We start from the raw sequence: 20,015 nt of genomic DNA on the forward strand, positions 1-20,015 counted from the left end.
GGTCTTGACGATTAAAAACCGAAGGTACAGCACTTGCTCGCTTCAAGAAAGCTTCTCTTTGTTTAAGCAAAGATGAATCCATATCACCCTGGTAGCGATCAACTTAAAAAATCAAAAAATTCTCCATTCCGACATTACAGTTAACAAATGAAAAGCAAGTACAAATGTTCAATTAACAAGGAAAACCTTACAAAATTCTGTTATTTATTATGAACTCAAAGAGTTTAAGAAACAAATTTATAAAAAAATAATGCAATTCGACTTCACGTTTCATTTTACACATGATTTCTACAAACATCTACCAATAAACGCGGCCATTTACGGATTTAAGCGTTTTGAAAAGTATTAAAATTGTGATATGCTTTAGAAATATTTTTCAGCAACTGCAGTGGGCTTCTTACTATTTTTAACCATGAATGCGCTAAGAAGACGTTACAAAATAATCATAAGCTGCCTACATCGAACATCATAATATTCTTAAAGCAGCAGTTCACAGAAGTTGAATGCAATCTTATAAAAAATATGAACTCTCCATAGTCAATAATAATATGATATTTAAACACGATGTTTATAAAGTTTACTTAATTAATGTACTTTAAAGGGTGGTGTGCAACATATTCTAATTTTTGACGGAGTTTTCGATTCTTCGAATTCCGACAAGCGCCCCACGCAAGCTAACATCTTACTTCCCAGTTCTAAAGGTCGTCGTCAAATAATTCAGATGGTTGAAGTACTCTTCAAGTAAATACGTTTTATTCAAAAATGCACGATTAACAACAATAAACACTCGACGAGGAAATATCGGAAGGGAAAGTGCAATAAAAATGAGCACACCATATTTTACTGCTGCTAACCTCCGACTTAACACAGTATTACATTTTTGAGAGTAAAGTACATATAAAATTTGTTTAGCATTAATATTATTAACTAACAGAAGTTTATTAACTTTTATTTGCTTCTGCGTTAAATTATAAATTGAAAAATCTAATTTTAAAATAAAATTAAATGACTTTTATTTCTCTTTAAAGAATTGTTAAAAATGCATTTGATTTTAAAATTTTGCCGTTTTTAAGTTTAAATTAAACAAAATTGTATGTATTAATATGTTTATATTTGTTTTAAAGTTTTCTATCTCATATTCGTTGATTTGAATTAAGTAGGTCATTTTGGCCTACTTTAAAATGATGATCAAGCTCAATCTTTTAAACCGTAATCTAGTGAATTCAGTTGAATTCGATTTGATTTTGAAGCACTGCGATGGCTGAACGACAAAAGAAAGAAGAACAAAAGGAATTGCCTGATATTATTGTGAATCCAAAACATGGCACTAGATATTGTAAAGGAAAATTTCTGGGAAAGGTGAATGAATGAATGAATAAATTGTCGCTGCTTCTTTGATAATTTGAATTTTCAGGGTGGTTTCGCTCGCTGCTATGAGCTCACGGAATCGTCCACTAATCGCACTTATGCTGGAAAAGTTGTTTCGAAAACATTACTTGTCAAAAAACATCAAAAAGATAAAGTAAGAAACTTCTTCAAGATTACCCTTTTCCATAGAAATTTGAATATGGTTTTTCTTTTCAAGATGGCTCAAGAAATTCAAATTCATTCTCAACTTTCGCACAAGCATGTCGTTCAGTTTCACAGCTTTTTTGAAGACGATCAAAATGTTTACATTTTATTGGAACTGTGTCGCCGAAGGGTAAATTTGGATTAAAAAAATTGTAGACTCACTCTTATTGTCGTGGTTATTATTATAGTCGCTGATGGAATTGCACAAGCGACGCCGAACAATTACAGAACCGGAAGCACGTTACTTCCTTCATCAAATTGTTGACGCAACAATTTATTTGCACGAAAATCGCATCATTCATCGCGATTTGAAATTGGGAAATTTGTTCATCAATGATGATATGATGGTCAAATTAGGTGACTTTGGTTTGGCTACGAAACTTGATTATGATGGTGAAAGGAAAAAGTACGTTTATTTCGTGTTTTAATCTTCATTTTGGAAAAATTCGTATCTTTTTCTAGAACCCTCTGCGGCACTCCAAATTACATCGCACCTGAGATGCTTTCCAAGAAAGGTCACAGCTATGAAGTGGATTTATGGGCAATTGGGTGCATTTTATACACTCTGCTTGTTGGAAATCCACCGTTTGAGACATCGTCACTGAAAGATACGTATTCACGTATTCAGCGCAACGATTACCACCTGCCGAGTCGTTTGAGCCCAGCTGCTCGTCAGATGATTCTTCGGTTGTTACAGTCTGATCCGAAAAATAGACCAACTATCAAAGAAACCTTGAACTTCGATTTCATGACTTCCGGTATAATTATTTATGATTTTGTTTGAATTAATATGAAATTGACAATGTAGAAAATATGAGAAAGATTTTCAAAAAAATATATATACCTGAAAATGTATCTTTGAAGGTTTCTGTCCGCTTCGTCTACCAACATCTTGTCTCACCATGGCTCCAAAATTTCCTGTCGAAGCTCTTCGTGCACCGTTACAACTTGACCGGAAACCACTAGCAGCATTTAACTCCGGTTAGCTTTTCTTGGGCAAATCCACATTTTCTTTTTCCGTCAAATATTTAATTTGAAAATAATCTATAGATGCGGCAGGCAAAGGCCAAATCGACGGACCGCCTCGTGCACTAACTTCTGTTCCTGAAGGAAAAGAGATGCTTGCTGAAAAGCAGCAGCCACGCTTTGAAACATCTATCTGTGGTATTTATAAATTGAATATTTTTCTGTGGTTTTCTTTCTTTTTTTTGATTCACCTTCATCATGTAGTTAAACAAGAGATTGCTGTTGACACGCACTTGGGTACGTTGTTTCGACTGTTGACTGAGATTACGCGTAATCCAACTAGAAATACACCACCTTGTATGGGTATGTAACATTTATTCACATTGCGCTGTCATATCTACACCAATTTCATTTTAAACTTGATCTTTGAAATAATATTTCTGAAAATTTCAGATGAAGCCGAAGATCCTGCGTTAGCTCCTGTATTCTGGATTAGCAAGTGGGTCGATTATTCAGACAAGTACGGTATTGGCTATCAGTTGAGCGACAACAGCGTTGGAGTGATGTTCAATGACAAAACAAAGTTGGTTCTGCATGCTGATGAGAGGTTGATGTTTTATTTTAAATTTGAATAGATTTTTGTCTCAAAAATTTATTTCTATTGTGCAATTTCAGTCAGTTGCAGTTCATTCAGTTCAACGATGAGGAAGTATACTGCACCACCGAAAATTTTCCGGAGTTTTTGAAAAAGAAAGTAACACTGATGAAGTACTTCAAGAGCTACATGCACGAACATTTGTTGAAGGTAAATAGTAGCGTCTAGGTGCCCAACAAATTCCATACTTTATCAGGGAACTCTCTAGGCTGGAGCTCACAAGGCTCCATCGGCAGGGGATGAATTGGCACGTCTTCCGTCACTGCGAGATTGGTTTCGTACTCGTTCTTGTATTGTTTTTCTGTTGAACAACGGCACAGTACAAGTGAACTTCTTTCATGATCATACCAAGTTGGTTTTGTGCCCACTGATGGAAGCAGTGACTTACATGGACGAAAAGCGTAATTTTAACACCTATCTAATATCGGCGCTGGTTAAAAGTGGATGCAGTGAGGATTTGTTGTAAGCATTTGAAGGGAAAATGAGAAGAGAAGGATGTTTAAAAAGTCCAAATTTCAGGTCACGTTTGAAGTATGCCCGCAGCATGGTCGAGCGACTCATATTACACCAGGCGAGTGGCAGTAGCAGAAAGACGGGCTCGTCAACAGGTCCGCAGAGTGCAGGTTTGAATCCCGCAACAGAACAAGAACAAGATATGCAAGAGGTGGCGAAAACAGGCAAAATTTAATATCAAAAATGAGGTAGTTTTAGTCGTTGTGCCCTCGGTTTGCAGTTGACTGATTCAAATTTTATAAAGTAGTTTCCGCATCCGCTCTATACATTATAATTATTCTAAAAATTAAAGCACCATTTCTGATTAATGCAGTAACGTTGGAATTAATCGTTCCGACGTGTTTAATCTTAAATTTTACCATTGCACATGTCTGTCGCCTTTGTATAATATATATATACATTTATTTATTTATATTTATATTTTTAATATAAATCACACTTTATGTGGTTAAGTTCGATTACAGAGCAACAATGTTTATCCTGTCATTCCCAGGGAAAAGTTGGTGAAAATTAAAAAAAAAGCAGCTTGCCAAATCTCTTTCCCTCCTCTCCATCTCTTGTTAGCGCGGCCGATTTTTCATAAACACTCTATCGGCGATTGGTGTCTGCGTGCTTTTGCTATGACTGTTGTTCTGATCCATCATTGTCAGCAGGTGAGCAGTTTCGTTGGTGCCAGCCAAATTAGCTCCTGTGCGAACATTGAGCGGTACTAAAACTGTCTGAAATTTGAAATATACTACAACAAGTGAATTTTTTGTACACAAGTGTGATAAAACATCTTAAACCGTACTTGATGCCCAAAAGCACTTCGAGACACGTAATAGCCTTTGTGCAATTCTTCTTCTGGAGTGACAACGTTATAATAGCAGAGTATCAATGAAACGATGGCACAAACACCTGAAAATATTTTTTACTATTATGAACTGTTTCTGAAAGAGAGAGAGAAAATTTACCATGGGCTGGTGTAAATACCATATGCAAAGTGTACATGGCAATGATGGTATTTTCTACCATTCGATTGAGCTCGAAAAGTGGTTGCGAATGACGCCAACCATCCTGACGAATTGTTCTTTCCTGTTTGTCCAACAGCCAGGCGGTGATGGCAAACAGAATCACACTAAGAACGATCGAACTCAGTGTACTTCCAGTGTAAACTAAAAGTAACATCCGTTTGGGATGCAATTTTACAAAAACAATTCCCAATATGGCACTGGCGCAGAATATGGTCGACATCCACAGGCTGCTTTTGTACGGACATCCGTCGTAAAAGTGGCAAATGATGGCAAATATCAGTATTTGTATAGCTAAGCAGAGTTGAATGGCGGCACAAATGATAATGGACCGTGGGTGACGAACGACAATTGTATCGGTCAAAACTGAGTGCTGTTGTAACGGTAGGGTGGGATTGTCATTGTCGCCAAGGTACACCTCTTCTTCGGGATGCAAACTGTCCGACTCGAACGAGTCTTGATCGTATGACTGTACTTCGCGTACTGTATCTTGATTGTACTCTGAAGTTTCCGTATTCACGCTACTTTCCATTTGTTTTTGTTTGTCTGGTTCTTATTCAACAACTGCTGTATCTTTAAAACGAGAATTAACAATATTCGATCAATAGAACACAATATATGTGCATTGAAAAATAACATGGTATGACTATTTTAAATTGAGTTTTTGACTTGACGCGAATGAAAAATGCTGAATTGAAAATAAAAACAGATAACTGTTATACATAAGCGACACAGTGCTTGCTTGCTTTTACTCCAAGATGCAAATTGAAAATGATCAACAACAGAGTTACCTTTTTGAAACATTCCAGTGATATTATTGTAGGTGATGAATGAAATCATATATATCTGAAGATGTGATAAAGTGATATTGGAAAAAAAATAGAAAGAATTGAGCTATTTTTGTCCGTTTAATTTGATTAAAACGTGAAAATTCCACCAACTGTGAACTTCGAGTGGGCGAATTTCGAGAAAGATGTAAAATTTCGAAAATGAATAAAGAAGAAGTTCTATGCAGATAGATATTCACGAACAGACGCACGCACGCGCGCGCACACGAACACAAACTCACTCAAAAGTAGACATAAACATATACACAATGACATTTATACACGTATATTACTTATTTTTCAATCAGGATGAGAAGAAGATGGATGAAATGGCTTTAAATTTTAACAGCTGCAAGCAGGCACTGATACCACTTGGACAATTCACGCTTAACTAGTCGTTTGGACGTTGGATAGCTCCGAAAGTTCGAACACTGACTGACTGACAAGTTGATGAATAATAATAATAATAAAGCAAGTTGAATTTAAAGTTTTAAGTGTGCCTTGGTTGCTAGTTCGTTGAAAAAATTGGAGAAAAGGTCGGTCGGCGCAATGGCCAACTGGCGTCTCAAGTGACAAATCTACGCAGCCGACTTGGCAACGTTAAAGCTGCTATCATAATGATGCGCTAAGTGTACAAGAAGATGGCGACTTCCTCAACACAATGCCTAATGCACCACGTACTCGGCGTCAAAAGGAAAAAAACCGCCGAAATGTGCGCTTATAAATCATCGGGTAGAAAAAAGCCCAAATTCCACGCTTGGGCAAACTTATTTCCTTGAAACATTACAACGAAACAAACAAATATGCCCATGATGCCGAAAAAAAATTTCCTAGTCTTCTTTAAAATTTATATTGCTAAATTTTGCGGAAAACAGCTGCATAAAAATACACTTCATTACATGACGAACAATTGTACGTGAGAACACCGTTTAAATTTACAGTATACCTACTTTTTCTTCACATAATCGTTTTAATCAATTGTCGAAAGATAAAAATTCATTCACGAATTAAATAACGAAAAAATAAACCATGCTTTTAATTTTTATTAATTTAGTATTGAAAAATCAACAGCAAAAAATATAATTCTTACCTGTTTTGTGTTGTACATTTTGAACGATGCACTAAGTGGTGTGTTGACGTTGACCGATTAGCCAAAGAAATGTTAAATAGACTGTCTGTCGACTACAGATGCAATATAATAGCCGATGAACTGAAACGAAGCCAAATGATGCATCTAGCGACATGAACTGAAAGAACAACAATACAATACAATACAATAACTGAAGTCTAAAATGGAAAACATTAATATATAGCATTAATCAAACGAATGATCAGTTGTTTCAAAATGTTCATTTTATTTCAAAGTTGAAGAAGTACAGATTAAAAAATTGTTGCATTTAAAAATTAAGAAAGTAATAATAATAATAATAATAATAATAATAATAAATAGCTGTGCTTTGGACGGCTTAGTCAATCAGTCCATTTCACTTTTGAGTAAGACGAGCCAACAGAGCACAGAAAAATGATGGCTTTATCTAAAATGAAAAAAACATAAAACACAAAATTGTGAATAAAAAATTTCCTTATTGATGAATTATGATAAATTGCGCGTTGAATTTTGTTACATTTTTCGAAGAGTATCTATGTAAATGATGAATTTGTGAAATTGCTTACAAGAAAAAGACTGGCAAGAATTCCAAGTGTTCCTTCGATGGATGAAATTTGAAAAAGATGTTTTTCAAAACGACGATAACATCCCTAAAATTGAAATCTTTTCAATGGAAATTATAATGAATGAATGAATGTTGATATGTATAACCTCAGTGTAAATTGCAGTTGTGTTTACTTTCGAATCAGGATCGAACATTTGACAAGCATTTATATCAACGTACTGACCGTTCAGTTTAACGCAGCATGACGCCGGAACCAATTTTTTCAACTTTTCAGGCTGATCCATGTGCCATTTTGAAGTTCGCCAGATGATAAAATTCGACTTTTGCGTTTCATCAATTCCACAACAGTGAAACTGCTCTTGCATCTTGTCCCAAGCGTCAGTCACGGCATCGTCTGCAGGCTGACCATAAAATGTTTTCAGCGATGTAAGCATTTGTAAATCCAATGCATTTACAACAAGCTAAAATTTCGGTTCAACTGAAATGAAAAATCGAATAATTTTGATTAGAAGCGAAAAACCTTACTTGTTTTTGAAAAATGAATGCCATTACACCAGCCATCAATAACATCAAAAACAGAACTAAGCAGGTAACGGAAAACTGCAATACAAAAACGATGAAATTTTCGGCCTTCAAACAGACTCAATTCCATACTCACAGCGTACATGAAACAACGCAATTCACGGCTGGTAACGTAAAATCCAATAACGTTCATGCACATGCTTATCGCTCCGATAAACAGCAGCAGAAAACCCACGTCGACGAAAAGCTTCGGCTCGAAAAGGGCAGCAAATTGCTTTTTGCATAATAACACCCAGAAACCGCAACCAATAGCAGCAATATTTAAAAGCTAATGCAAAAAATATTTGCATAATAGATAAAAGTATTCCTTTGAAAAGAAGCATACATTGTTGGAATTTTTTTCAAAGTTGAAAATGAATAAAAAACGTGAATGAAATGGGCAAAAAGCAAAGAACCGTTAAGTTAACCGTTTCTTCCATACATATCAGTGTGAATATGTACACAATGATTTCAAGTTTTATACGATGAAAACTTCTTCAGTGCTGCATTCTGCCCATTACTGAATGTCTTGTTATTTTGAAAAATAATCATTCGTTTGAAAGTGTAAAATTTTTAACACACATTAATGTAAAAAAATATATGCTCTTGAAAATCAAATAACTGTAGTCATGATAAAGCAATGTATTAATGGAAATTTATCTTCACTTTGTACATTTTAGTTGGAGAAAGCAAAATAATCAACAATATAACGAAAAAACATCCAGCAGTGAGCTGTGATCTTTTCTAATAGCATAATTTTGCAAAAAAAGCAACATTATTCGAAGAATCGTGAATTATTAACGCGAGTACTGTGCATTTTGTTGGTTGGTGTCTAGCACGAGTTCATACGAAGAAATAAATCACAAATTAACGAAATTAACAAAATAAATCAAAAGTAAATCTTACCATGGATAATAAATTTGTACAATAGAATGAATATCTTGTGAACTGTCCCAGTTTTCCATAAGCAGTGCAGTTGAATATTTGGTCCAATTTCATTGTCGTTCAACGTCGGATGTTTCGTAGACGTCGTCTTCACGTTACGAAGCTTAAGACTAAGCAACAACAAGTTCTAGAAATAAGTCCACCGTCTGTCTGCAATGTTGTCCCACTTTTCTGTCCAATTGCTGGTCTGTCGACACTTCCATTTTCACACAGCTTCACATATCATACAGAGTGTATGCAATTCGATCAATTTGTATAGCTGTGATTCTTTTTTCTAGGTACAAATTATTTGTGTGACCGAATTATTTCATTTCTGACGTAATTAAAAAAGTGTACAAGTGGAAATGCTTGTATTTTTTGTTAATTCTCTTCCTTTATCTTTCTTACATTTAAATGAAATTGTCGACATGAATTTACCTTCTTGTTTTTGTCGAACTAACTGTTAATCGACTTGCTGACCACAACATACTGGCCAAATTTCATTCATTTTGAATCCATTTTCAAAAATATTGCAATCGATAAAATAAATAAGAATAATAACGTTTTTTTCTGTTCTTACTTGAAAATCAAAAAAACACGCTATACTGTAGGTGAGGAAAAAATATTTTTTGCACCAGACGAGAACGTCAAATAGTAACCAATTTTCACAATGCGTCAATGAAGCAAAGCAGTAAGCATATGGTGATTTTAATAAAATGTAAAAGACAAAATGTCAATAAAAACGAGACAACAAAAAAAATGGCAGTATCAGTTTCATCTTGGCAGAGATAGAAGAAACACGGGATTTTCGAACGGGAAGGGAAAGTAGAAATTAAACGCCAGATTAAGATGATCGACAGGTAAAAGGAGCAAAAATTAAAATTACAAGGTTGTTCAAAAAATAGTTTAACTATATTTGAATGGAAAGAGGATAAAAGAAAAAAAAACAACAGCGCAAATAATGTTTTTGTCGTATGTTGTTTCACAGCAACAACCTGGTCCGGTTGGCAAGTGAGTGAAGGGAAGTAGTAATTTTATGAGAAGGTTCAATCGCAATGTTCATAAAATTTGGTTCGTTCTTCAATATGGGCTGTGCAATGCTCCAGGCGACTGTTCAGCTGTTGCAGCGTTTTGCTAAAAGCAGCTAGTCGCAGCTCGTTGGCGTCGAGCGCCTTGCGCTCTTCTGAAAAAGCAAATTAAGAAAACAACAACAAAGCAAACAAACAAATTAAAAAAAGAATAAGCATCATCAGTGGGGTCGTGGGTTGGTAACTGAGAAAGAGAGTATGAGTATGAAGAAATGTGTTATCGTTAATCAATCTCTTATATATATATATATATATATATATATATATATATACAGAGCAGAAGAGAAAAAAGTAGAAGCAAAAAGAAAAGAAATAGAAACAGAAATATAAAAATGGAACATCTGGTCACTTTTATGCTTATGAGTGTACAGAAAGTAAAAACAGAATAAGTGGTAAGGTAGGAAAGTGAACAGAAAAAGCACAGCTATATCATCTGTACAGCAAGAAAAAAAAACAAAAAGATGAAATGAAACATATAAATACGCACACGCATACACACGCACAGAACAAGAACGTGTCATAATCTGTTGCTTGCAAATGGCATGCATGGATAAGAGTGGAAATTGCATTTTCACAAAAAAACAGAGTCATTCTTAATTTTGTTTTGATTGTCGTTGTTATTTTCATCTTGCTTACTTGCACAACAGTATTATTCACTAAAAAATTTCGAAAAACAGAACAAACAGTGTAATAGGATTTACAGAATGTGTGTGTGTGTGTGTGTAAATAATAGCTCTACAGTGTTGGTGGTGGTGGTGGTGGTGGTGGTGCAGTGGAATAATTGTGATTAGCATTCAAAATGTGCCAGTATTGGGAATTTTCAGTGAGCAAGATGGACGTTCCAAATCAACAACAGAATCTTCAGACGACGGACATGAGCAATGGTCGTAAGCTTTCAAGTAGTACTGAATGGAATCGGTAGCAGCGTCGACCGTGCTCAGCAAGCCGGCTAGTCGGTTTTCCACATCCGACATGGTCACCTCATTGACGCTGACAATTTTCCTCAACTCTACAATGAACAATCGAATGTGTTGTGCACTGTTGTGTGTTGTTGTTTTTCTGTGCGGTTGGTCTGTGTGATGAAGCAAACATGCAAACAAGCAAACAAGCAAATTATATACAACAACGACAGCAAATTGTGAGGCAACTACACAACAACTACAACTACAACTACAAAACTACAACAACTGCAACTGCAAGACTCTAAGAGAACATACGCATTGTTGTAATAATAATTATTACATTTCAAGTGGAAAAAAATGAACAGAAAAAATAAAACAGTTCTTGATTTGGTAGATATTAAGTTTTTTGGGGGAAGAAAAAACTGAAATCATGCTGCGCAAAGAAAGAATTGATCAAAAAAAAAACCGAATCGCGCGCGAGCGCGTGGGATTACCACCAAACCAATTGGCCCCGCATATTATTACCTTCTATATCGCTGAGATGTTTTTCGGTTTTTTCCAACAATTTCGTGGCAGTTTGTCGAAGTTGTTCAGCTCGTTGTCGGGCCGCTTCGTTGTCACCGATTTTTTCGTTCAGCAAATTTTCCGCCTCTTTATACTGCTGTTCCAGAGTCTTGCGTTTCACTTCGACCTGCTCGGTTTTTTGCCTGGCGCTTTCGGATACAACCAACGCCCGTTCGACATCTTTGCCAATTTGCAAATATTCCACTTCGACTTTTTTCAAATCTTCCCTCAAACTGGCCAACAGCTCCACCGACGCGTTGACAATTTGTTCAGCGGTTTCGGTCGTTTCAGCAATCTATTTATTTATATTGAAAAATTAATTAATTTATTAATTAATTGAAAATAATTTCATTCAATTTTACCGCTTTCAAATCTTGGTTGGTTTGATCGAAATTTTCATTCGCCGACAAAATCGCCTGCTTGGCAATGGTTTGGAAATGTTTCGAATCGTTCAACGCTTTCATCACATCTTGGGCAGTTTTTTCGACAGTTTCGATTCGAACTCTAGAAAAGAGGAAAAAAAAATATATATATCAAATCTCTTTTCAATATGGGCATCAATATGGATGTAAATCACACTTCGATTGGTCGGCACGATTTTTCAACAGCTGCGCTTCGGTCGAATGGTGGCGAGTGTCGTGCAAAATCGCCTGTATGTTGGTCAACTTTTTCAAATTGTCTCCAATCTGGTCGGCCAACGTTTCGATTCGTCGTTTGTCCAGCGAAATGGTCATATTCAGCACCTGTTCGGCCAGCAGGCGGATCTGGTCGGGCGTGGCCGCGGTCGCCTGGGCGTCGCGGTTCAACAAGCCCGCAGCGCGGTCCAACAGGGCGCCCAACACAGCCCGGGTGTCGTTGGCGACTTGGGCTACTCGGACGGCGGTCTCGAACGCCTGGCCGGCGTCGATCAGCGCCATATCGCTGTCCGCTTGCGCGTGGCGCAATTTCAGCGTCAGTTCGTTGGCTTGGCGCTGTTTGTGTTCGAGCTTGTCGGTCGCCTCGCGACTGTACTGCCACGCCCGTTCGGCTTTGGTCGCGGAACCGTCGCGGCACGACGCCCCGCCGCAACGGGAGCAGCCGGCGCCGCCGCACAGGTCGTCGCACGGTTCGCCGCCGTCGGTTCGGGCGCCGCAGATTTGGCGGTTCAAATCGGGCAGTCGAGCTTCCAAGTGGACGAGCCGGCGGTCGAGCTCGTCCAAGGCGTTCTGGTTCTGCTTGAACTGGTGGTCGAAGTCGCGGGCGTTGGCGTCGAGCAGATCCCTGGTCCGTCGACGTTCGGCTTCGGATTCGGCGACCACGCGTTCAGTCGCGTCGGCCAGTTGACGAGCCCGCAGTGACAGCTGAGCCGCTTCTCTGGTGACGTTGTACGCCCCGCGAGGGTCGCGCTGGCGAAGGTCCGTGACGTTGCGCTCCAAATCCAGCACCGACTGTTCCAAGTCGGCCGCCTGCTGCTGCAGCGAGCGCAGATGCTCGTGGCCAGTGTCCACGCCGGCCGTCAAGCCGGTCGAACGACTGTCCACTGCGTTCAGCTGGGCCAGCAGTTGGTCGACGCGTGCTTGCAGACGACCGACCTGCGAGTGGAGTTGGTCGAGCAGGTCGGACGAGATGTTCGCCTGGGACAGTTGGTTTTCGATCGATCGAAGTTTGGTTTGGATACCGTTGAACTGATCGTCGTAGACAAACGAAACTCCGGTGTCGGCCAGCTGGGTGGCGTTGTGGGCCAGATCGTCGGTCTGCCGTCGGAGCTGTTGGAGAATGGAATCCCAATTTTGGAAACACTCGCCGCACGGCTCGCACTGGGGCCAAGTTCCCGTGTGACCGCGGGCACACTGGTCGCAGTTGGGACCGCCCGAGCCGGGCAAGCAGACGCACGACCCGTTGGCGCGGTGGCACTGCAACGTTTCGGAGCCGATCGAATTGCACTGGCAACGCACGCAGCCGGTGCTCGGGTCGCCCCAGTAGTAGTTTTCGCACTCGCCGCACGTCCGACCACCCCGACCCGGCTTGCACGGGCACTGGCCGTCGAATTCGTTGCATTGGAGCAACGGCCGCTGGTCGTTGTCCACTTCGACACCCTGTTCGTCGCAGTCGCAACTTTCGCATCCTCGACCGCTGGCAATTTTCCAATGACCACTGGCACAAGCGTCGCATTCTCGACCGACCACGTTCGGCAAGCAGGGACACTGGCCGGTGATTCGGTCGCACGGTCCGGCCGTGATGTCAGTACCGAGGATGTTGCAGACGCACTTGGCGCAAGACTGGGTCTGGGCGTCGCCGAAAAATCCCGCCATGCAGTGCTCGCACTGGTAGCCGTCGGTGTTCGACGTGCACTTCAAACAACGTCCGGTCTTTTGGTCGCACGAACCGGGCACGTCGAAATCGATGTTGCCGTTGCAGTCGCAGCGCTCGCAACTGCCGCCCAACTCGTTCGGATTGCCCCAATAGTTGGTGATGCATCGGTCGCAGCGTTCCCCTTCGTAACCGTGCCGACAATTGCAGACCACGCTTTCGGAAACCGCGTCCAAATAGCAACTGTCCGCGTGCTGGAACCCACTACCCGGACCGCCGGGACAAGGGCACGGCCGACAGGGGATGCTGACGCCCAGACGTGGGTCGCCGTAATAGCCAAGCTGACACTGCTCGCAGTGGTGACCGGCGGTCAAGTCGCGACAGTCCACACAGGCGCCGGTTCTCTGGTCGCAGACGTTCGCGTGACCGTTGCACTGGCACGGTCTGCAGTCGGGAAAACCCCAATAGCCGGGCTGGCATTGGTCACACTGACGACCGTGCACCGCTTCGCGGCATTTGCACTGGCCGGAGTTGGAGTCGCAGAAATTGTCCAACGCCCCGATGCTGTTGCAGTCGCACGACCGGCAACCTTGGGGTCCGAAACCGAACGTCCCGGCCGCGCAGACGTCGCAACGGCGCCCCAGCACGTTCTGCTTGCACTGACACTGGCCGCCCAACTGGTCGCACATACCGCTCACCGAACCCGTGGGATTGCAGTCGCACGCCACGCCCCGGTCCAATATCGACGCCGCGACTGGACAAAACTGTCGTCGACACGGTTCGGGCAGTTGATCGACCGGCGTCAACTGCATCGCCAGCCGACGGCAGTTGAAGTGGTCAAATTCTCGCCTGCGCTCGTCCGACAATGCCGGACCGTCCATGAACATCCCAATTGCCGCCGAACTCGGCATCAGAACCAACGAGTCGATCAGTAGTGCGGCCGTTCGATCCGGACGGCCCGTCTGCTGGTATTCGCCGAAAGTCACGCGTATGTGGTATTGGACGTTCGGTTCCAAGCATACCGTCTGAACACTGTCGTAAATACGTTCGCCAGCTTTCAGAGATACTTGTTGCATGAAGTCGTCTTTCGGCAGACTGTTGGCACAAGGTCCAGTTGAATCTGGTGGAGACGGTCGAATCACGTCGACACGCACGTTTTGCCAAGTCGACGGCATTGGCGACTCGTAACGCAACACCACGTTGTAGTCCATCGCGACGTGGATGTTGTGGACGGCGAAGTTGAGCACCGACGATTCGCGTACACGGACGAAACCACTGCCGGTCCACTGCTTCGGTTCGGTAGCGTCCCAGTAGGGTTCGCGCAGTTCCACTTCGGCAGGGCCTTCGAAAACAGCTTCTTCGGCTTCGTAAGTGAAAAAATCCAAACCGGCGCAATAATAGCCAGATTCGGGTATATCGCAACGACGACCGCTGAAATGGGCCCTGCATCGACACTGGCCGTTCATCACGTCGCACGAATTATCATAAGCGCCGCCGATGTCGCAGTCGCAAGGCTTGCAGCCGTCCAACTGTTCACTCAGACCGTAATGTTCCAACAGACAACGATCACAGTTGTCTCCGGTTACCAGACGTTTGCACGTGCACTCGCCGGTTCTCTTGTCGCAGCCTTCGTTGTTCACCGTTCCGAGCAGATTGCACGTACAAGCAGTGCAACCTTCCGGATTATCCTGGTCCAAGTTCCAGTAGCCGTTTTTGCAAGCGTCGCAGTGGTCGCCGACCACGTGGACTTTGCAATGACAACGACCAGAGATTAGATTTCGCTCCGAATCTGTTTCACTTTCGCAGATGCCCTGATTCAAAGAGCCTCTCAAGTCGCACTCGCAAGCTCGACAAACATAAGGATCCGACAACGCTCGATCCGGATCTCGATAAAAATACGGTTTGCACATTTCACAATTTTTGCCCATCGTGTTGTGCTGACAGTCGTCGCAAACCCCACCGCTCACAAAGCCCGATGCTTCGTACACTGCGTGGTCGAAATGGCATCGATTTGCATGCTCGTTACAATTACATCCTAAACATTTGAACATAATGTTGTTGTTGTTGAAAAGAAAAAGTAATAACACTAGCAGTAGTAAGTAAGTAAGTAAGTAATTTACTTTTACAAGCGTTCGTTTCACGATCAATTGCCGGCTTCCAAGGAAGATCGTTGTAAAAATCTTCACATTCTTCACAGTTCAAACCTTTCGTGTGATGCGTGCATTCGCATCGACCGTGTACCATATCCGGTCTAGTGGAACCAAATAATACGACACCATCGTCGTCGATCGGCTTACAACGACTCGCGTGGCCATAGCAGGAACAAGAACCACGAACAACCATCTCATAAACGGCGTAGTAATATTTTTCCGTAATTTCTGGTCTATTGTCGAGCAAATTGTCGCCCAACGTGTGCAATTTTGTGAAATTGATTCTCAAATTTGTCACTCTCAACAAATCTTGAATTTCTTCTGAATACGGATCTTCAAGCGCAATGTGAGGCGAAAGAACTTTGAAAACTACCTGAAATGAAAAGTGAGTGCAATGCAATTTGAATAAAACAAACAGAACAAACAATTTTGTTTCACCATTACCTCTCCCCCAGTCGACGGTGCAACGAAACTGTACCTCGAATCACAAATTACATCCGTGTGACGTCTCGGTATGCCTTCCGGTACACCAGGAAAGGATTCGGCACAATCGTAGGCAAAGTAGCGATAAATTTTCCACGTTTTGCCAAAATCTGACGAACGTTCGATGATCATCGCCGCCGGACGAAACGACTTGAACGTCATGATCAAGTGGGTGAAATGGAACTCGGCTTCCAGATCCAAGCGTACTGTGACATTTTGCAAACCATTTTCAGACTGCCACCATTTTTTCGCGCGCATTTCGAACCGATCACTAACGACATTTTCAATCCGATGACTGCGCTCGTTGACATACCTGGCCCAGGGTTGGCGACTGTTGCACGTGAAACACTTCTTCCTATCTTCCAAATGACTGACAATACAATAACGTTCCGGATGCAACAAGCCGCATGTCGAACTAGCTGTCAACCGATTTTCACGACCAATGAGCAAATTTCCAGTAGCCGGATAACAGCTACGATCGTTGCATATGTCCACCAAAGAAGAAGAAGAAGAAGAAGAAGAAGAATCTACGAATGCCAATGCATCATCTGAAATAATAAAAAAAAAACAGAACTTATTCTTCAATTATTCCACAACTCACGATCTACTCTGTAACATTTTCATTTTATTCAAATAAGCTTTCCTTTACACACACACACACACACACTTGTCTTAAATCAAATACGCTCTTTCAAAATGCAAACATTCCCATTACGCGTTAAAGGTTACTTAGTGAATTGAAAAGAAAAAAAATAATATTTATATAAAAGAGGAAAACGTAAAAAATATTGGTGCAACATTTTGCAAAATTATGCCCAGACAACTACTCAAACTATGATGGTATTCAATATGCAAAAGCAATTGGTGCTGATTCATTATTGACCAAAAGTTTCAAAATGATAAAAAATGTATAAAAAAATAAAATCACGTCAATAGTTGCTCGCCGCTTACTTCCGTAGATAAAAATAGACAGAAAAAACCCCTCATCTTTGATAAATCAAACGAGCCAAAAGTAATACATTTATTTCTAGAAACGGACGTCTGCTACTTCTTGATCATCTATCTATTACACGTAGATGAGGAGAAAGAAACGAATAAAACAATTTCAAAATGAACAACTAACTACTGCTAACAAACAGAGAAACACTGATTTGTATTTGCATATTGCTCTGTTGATATTAGACAGATGCAAGTGCTAATGAATGAAGCGCACGACCGACCTTCCCAAAGGTCAGAGAGCTAGCAGTTAGTAGTGACCAGTGGGTCAGTTGGAATCGACCGTTGGCTACAGACCGAAAAATGATGACGGTAATGTGAAAACCATCTTCTTCAAACAGAATACTGTTTGTTTGGTAAAGTTCAACGAGAAAAGAAAAGCTGCTAACAAGATGTTTGCCATGGAACTTCAAAATTGAAGAAAACCTTCTCCCACTGCTGTCGAGCGATGATTTTGAAACCGCCTTGCACAATTGAACACAATTAGCATTGGCTGACCAGCGTTGCGTGAAAAGAAATAGCTTCCTTGACCCAACGGAAAGCTGACAGAGAAGCCGAACAAAAAACAATTCGCAATCATTATCACCAAAGCGTAAAGCCCATAATTAGCAGGCAGCCCAAAGAGAAGAAAAGTACAATTGCAGAATGCCAATGCCATCTTGTTCCAGTAACATGAAAAACAATAAATCACTCGTTGCAAATACAGTCCAATTAAGCCGCCGATGAAGCTCATGATTTGTGATTGCCATCACGATACAATTAAACACGTTGACAAGATGGGATAATTCCAATAATTTTCTACAAACCTACACACTTATAAATCAACTGCTAATGGAAAACGATGATCATCAAAAAATGGTCACACAGCTGAATAAATGGAAGTAAAATGAGAAAAGAAAAATACCTAGAGTCGATCAAATAACACATCTATCCATTCGATTCGAAACTTATGCTGGTATGATGCTATTAAACTACAAGAAAGTGAACATTGCTTTTGGTTCAAAATGATGAATCGGTTGCTATTTTTAAAAATGAATCAATATTTTTTCCATAAAACTAACATTGATTTAACGTCGAAAATTTGTTTCATATCTGCTTCGAAATCTAGCACAACTGTCATGAGAGAAATTGAAAATTTAATAAAACAATCGCATTCTTTGATTTTTAGTGATTATTTTTAAACAGTTCAAAGAAGCTGAACTTTTGTCGTATTGATCGATGATTCAGACGTGTACATTTTTTTCTGGACGATATTAAACTTTTCTTTTCATTACAATTACTGTTATAATTGGATGGAACCGTCACAATTTGAGCAACGCATCAACCGACCTGTTTGGTTGATTCATGTCGACTACTACTACCTACTACTTACTACGCATACATCTCGTCGGTTTGTCCAGTCATCGTCGATGTTGCCTCTGCTGAAAGTAGTTTCAATCTAATCGTATTAAAAATCTCAATTTCAAAACTGCTACTTCACCCAAGGGCTAAAAACTGCATTCAGCTATCTCAACTTTGCAACTTGGTACAAAAAAAAGTATATATAATTTTTTAACCGAATTGAAATGTAAGCAAAAAAAGCAGTAGAGAGAGAAAAAGAAATAATTCATCCAGATTTTTGCAACACTTCACACTTCACATTTGATTTTTCAAATTCTAGACAAAAAACCAACAACGTAAGTTAACAAATATGCCATAGCTCTATAGTATAATAGCACTCACACACACACACACACACACACGTACTGCACCAATTGCATATTATATACATTATATTATATTATATAGTGAAAACTCGTCATGCTTTTTACATTCAGAGCAATCACTGCGTGCGGGCAGAGAAGTCACTTTCCACATTCCATTCGATAACAACGCTGTCCAGTTGAAAGGCATAATAAAAATAGCGCACCTTTCTCCCTACCCCCAAAACAAACACAAACAGACAACGCAAATATTCACTCTGCTCTTATCTAAAGCAAACTGCGAAACCAAATTGAAAAGAGGTTGAAAATAATACAAATTTAAAAAAAAATTTAAATTCAATCTCCAAACTTTCCCTTTTCTCCTTCTTTTGATAAACGCTCACAATAAAACCCACATCCGGCGGGAATTATTTCACAATTTTCAACAATCAAACAAACAAAAACTTCAACATCAATGCTTAACTGTGTCAGCTTTACATGCGAAAAATAATATCCTGTCGAAAATTTGAAAAATATTTAAAGAAAAAACACCTCTCAACGTACATGCCCCATTTCCAACTAGAGTCAATGATACATGCAAGTGATTTTTCAAATACAAGTGAACAGATAATTTCTCATCGAATCAATACAAATGCTTCTCAAAATTAAGCTTTAATTATTACATTCACCTATAGATTGAAGCATGGTTCAAGGCCATAAAACAAACTATTAAGTGGTTGATGCATAAATTTCCATCTTCTCACCACATCCAACTTACATGCATGTTCAACTGCAACGTCAAAATTAGTCATTGCTTTAAATTTTGAAACTAAACTCAGGGATATATATTTATTTATTTAAATTTCATGCCGTTTGAAGGTGACATTCAACATTTGCATCCGAAATGTTAAACGTGAAAGGAACAAACGAGAAGAAAAAACTATACTATACGATACCACAATTTCATTTAAAATTATTAATTGGAGAAGAAAAAAAACCCACAACACTGCATAAATAAATAAATAAATATATATATAAATCATACATTTCGATAAGGTCGACCGACCTTCTTTATAAGAAACAAATCAATCAGTTCAACCAGCATTTGATTAATGAAACACGATCACAAACTTATCTAAACAGCAGATAAGTGAACACTT

The 20,015-nt window shown here is 40.1% G+C and overlaps 4 protein-coding genes across 4 annotated transcripts; 1 reads left to right on the forward strand and 3 right to left on the reverse strand.

Annotated features, from left to right (window-relative positions):
• The first annotated feature begins 250 nt into the window (after positions 1–250).
• On the forward strand, positions 251–3,881 carry Tsp_02561 (serine/threonine-protein kinase polo). The gene is made up of 15 exons (XM_003378839.1): positions 251–342; positions 381–498; positions 602–741; positions 1,251–1,359; positions 1,415–1,522; positions 1,586–1,702; positions 1,761–1,978; positions 2,035–2,330; positions 2,437–2,553; positions 2,623–2,736; positions 2,803–2,901; positions 2,992–3,145; positions 3,214–3,343; positions 3,402–3,655; positions 3,713–3,881. Exons 1-15 carry the CDS (start codon positions 251–253, stop codon positions 3,879–3,881), a joined length of 2,235 nt encoding a protein of 744 aa, XP_003378887.1.
• A 385-nt stretch (positions 3,882–4,266) lies between these two features.
• Positions 4,267–5,248, reverse strand: Tsp_02562 (conserved hypothetical protein). Its single transcript, XM_003378840.1, has 3 exons — positions 4,660–5,248; positions 4,497–4,603; positions 4,267–4,425 (listed from the first exon to the last, which is right to left on the reverse strand). Exons 1-3 carry the CDS (start codon positions 5,246–5,248, stop codon positions 4,267–4,269), a joined length of 855 nt encoding a protein of 284 aa, XP_003378888.1.
• Positions 5,249–7,027: 1,779 nt separating this feature from the next.
• Tsp_02563 (tetraspanin family protein) lies at positions 7,028–7,937 on the reverse strand. The gene is made up of 5 exons (XM_003378841.1): positions 7,875–7,937; positions 7,742–7,816; positions 7,363–7,677; positions 7,218–7,301; positions 7,028–7,078 (listed from the first exon to the last, which is right to left on the reverse strand). Exons 1-5 carry the CDS (start codon positions 7,935–7,937, stop codon positions 7,028–7,030), a joined length of 588 nt encoding a protein of 195 aa, XP_003378889.1.
• Positions 7,938–9,747: 1,810 nt separating this feature from the next.
• Tsp_02564 (laminin subunit beta-1) lies at positions 9,748–19,667 on the reverse strand. Its single transcript, XM_003378842.1, has 8 exons — positions 19,634–19,667; positions 18,546–18,594; positions 16,139–16,547; positions 15,665–16,067; positions 11,835–15,579; positions 11,618–11,759; positions 11,217–11,550; positions 9,748–9,884 (listed from the first exon to the last, which is right to left on the reverse strand). Exons 1-8 carry the CDS (start codon positions 19,665–19,667, stop codon positions 9,748–9,750), a joined length of 5,253 nt encoding a protein of 1,750 aa, XP_003378890.1.
• Between the last annotated feature and the right edge of the window lie 348 nt (positions 19,668–20,015).

The sequence above is a fragment of the Trichinella spiralis genome (genome assembly GCF_000181795.1).
Source record: "Trichinella spiralis strain ISS 195 chromosome Unknown Scfld2, whole genome shotgun sequence".
In the NCBI taxonomy this organism is placed as follows: domain Eukaryota; kingdom Metazoa; phylum Nematoda; class Enoplea; order Trichinellida; family Trichinellidae; genus Trichinella; species Trichinella spiralis.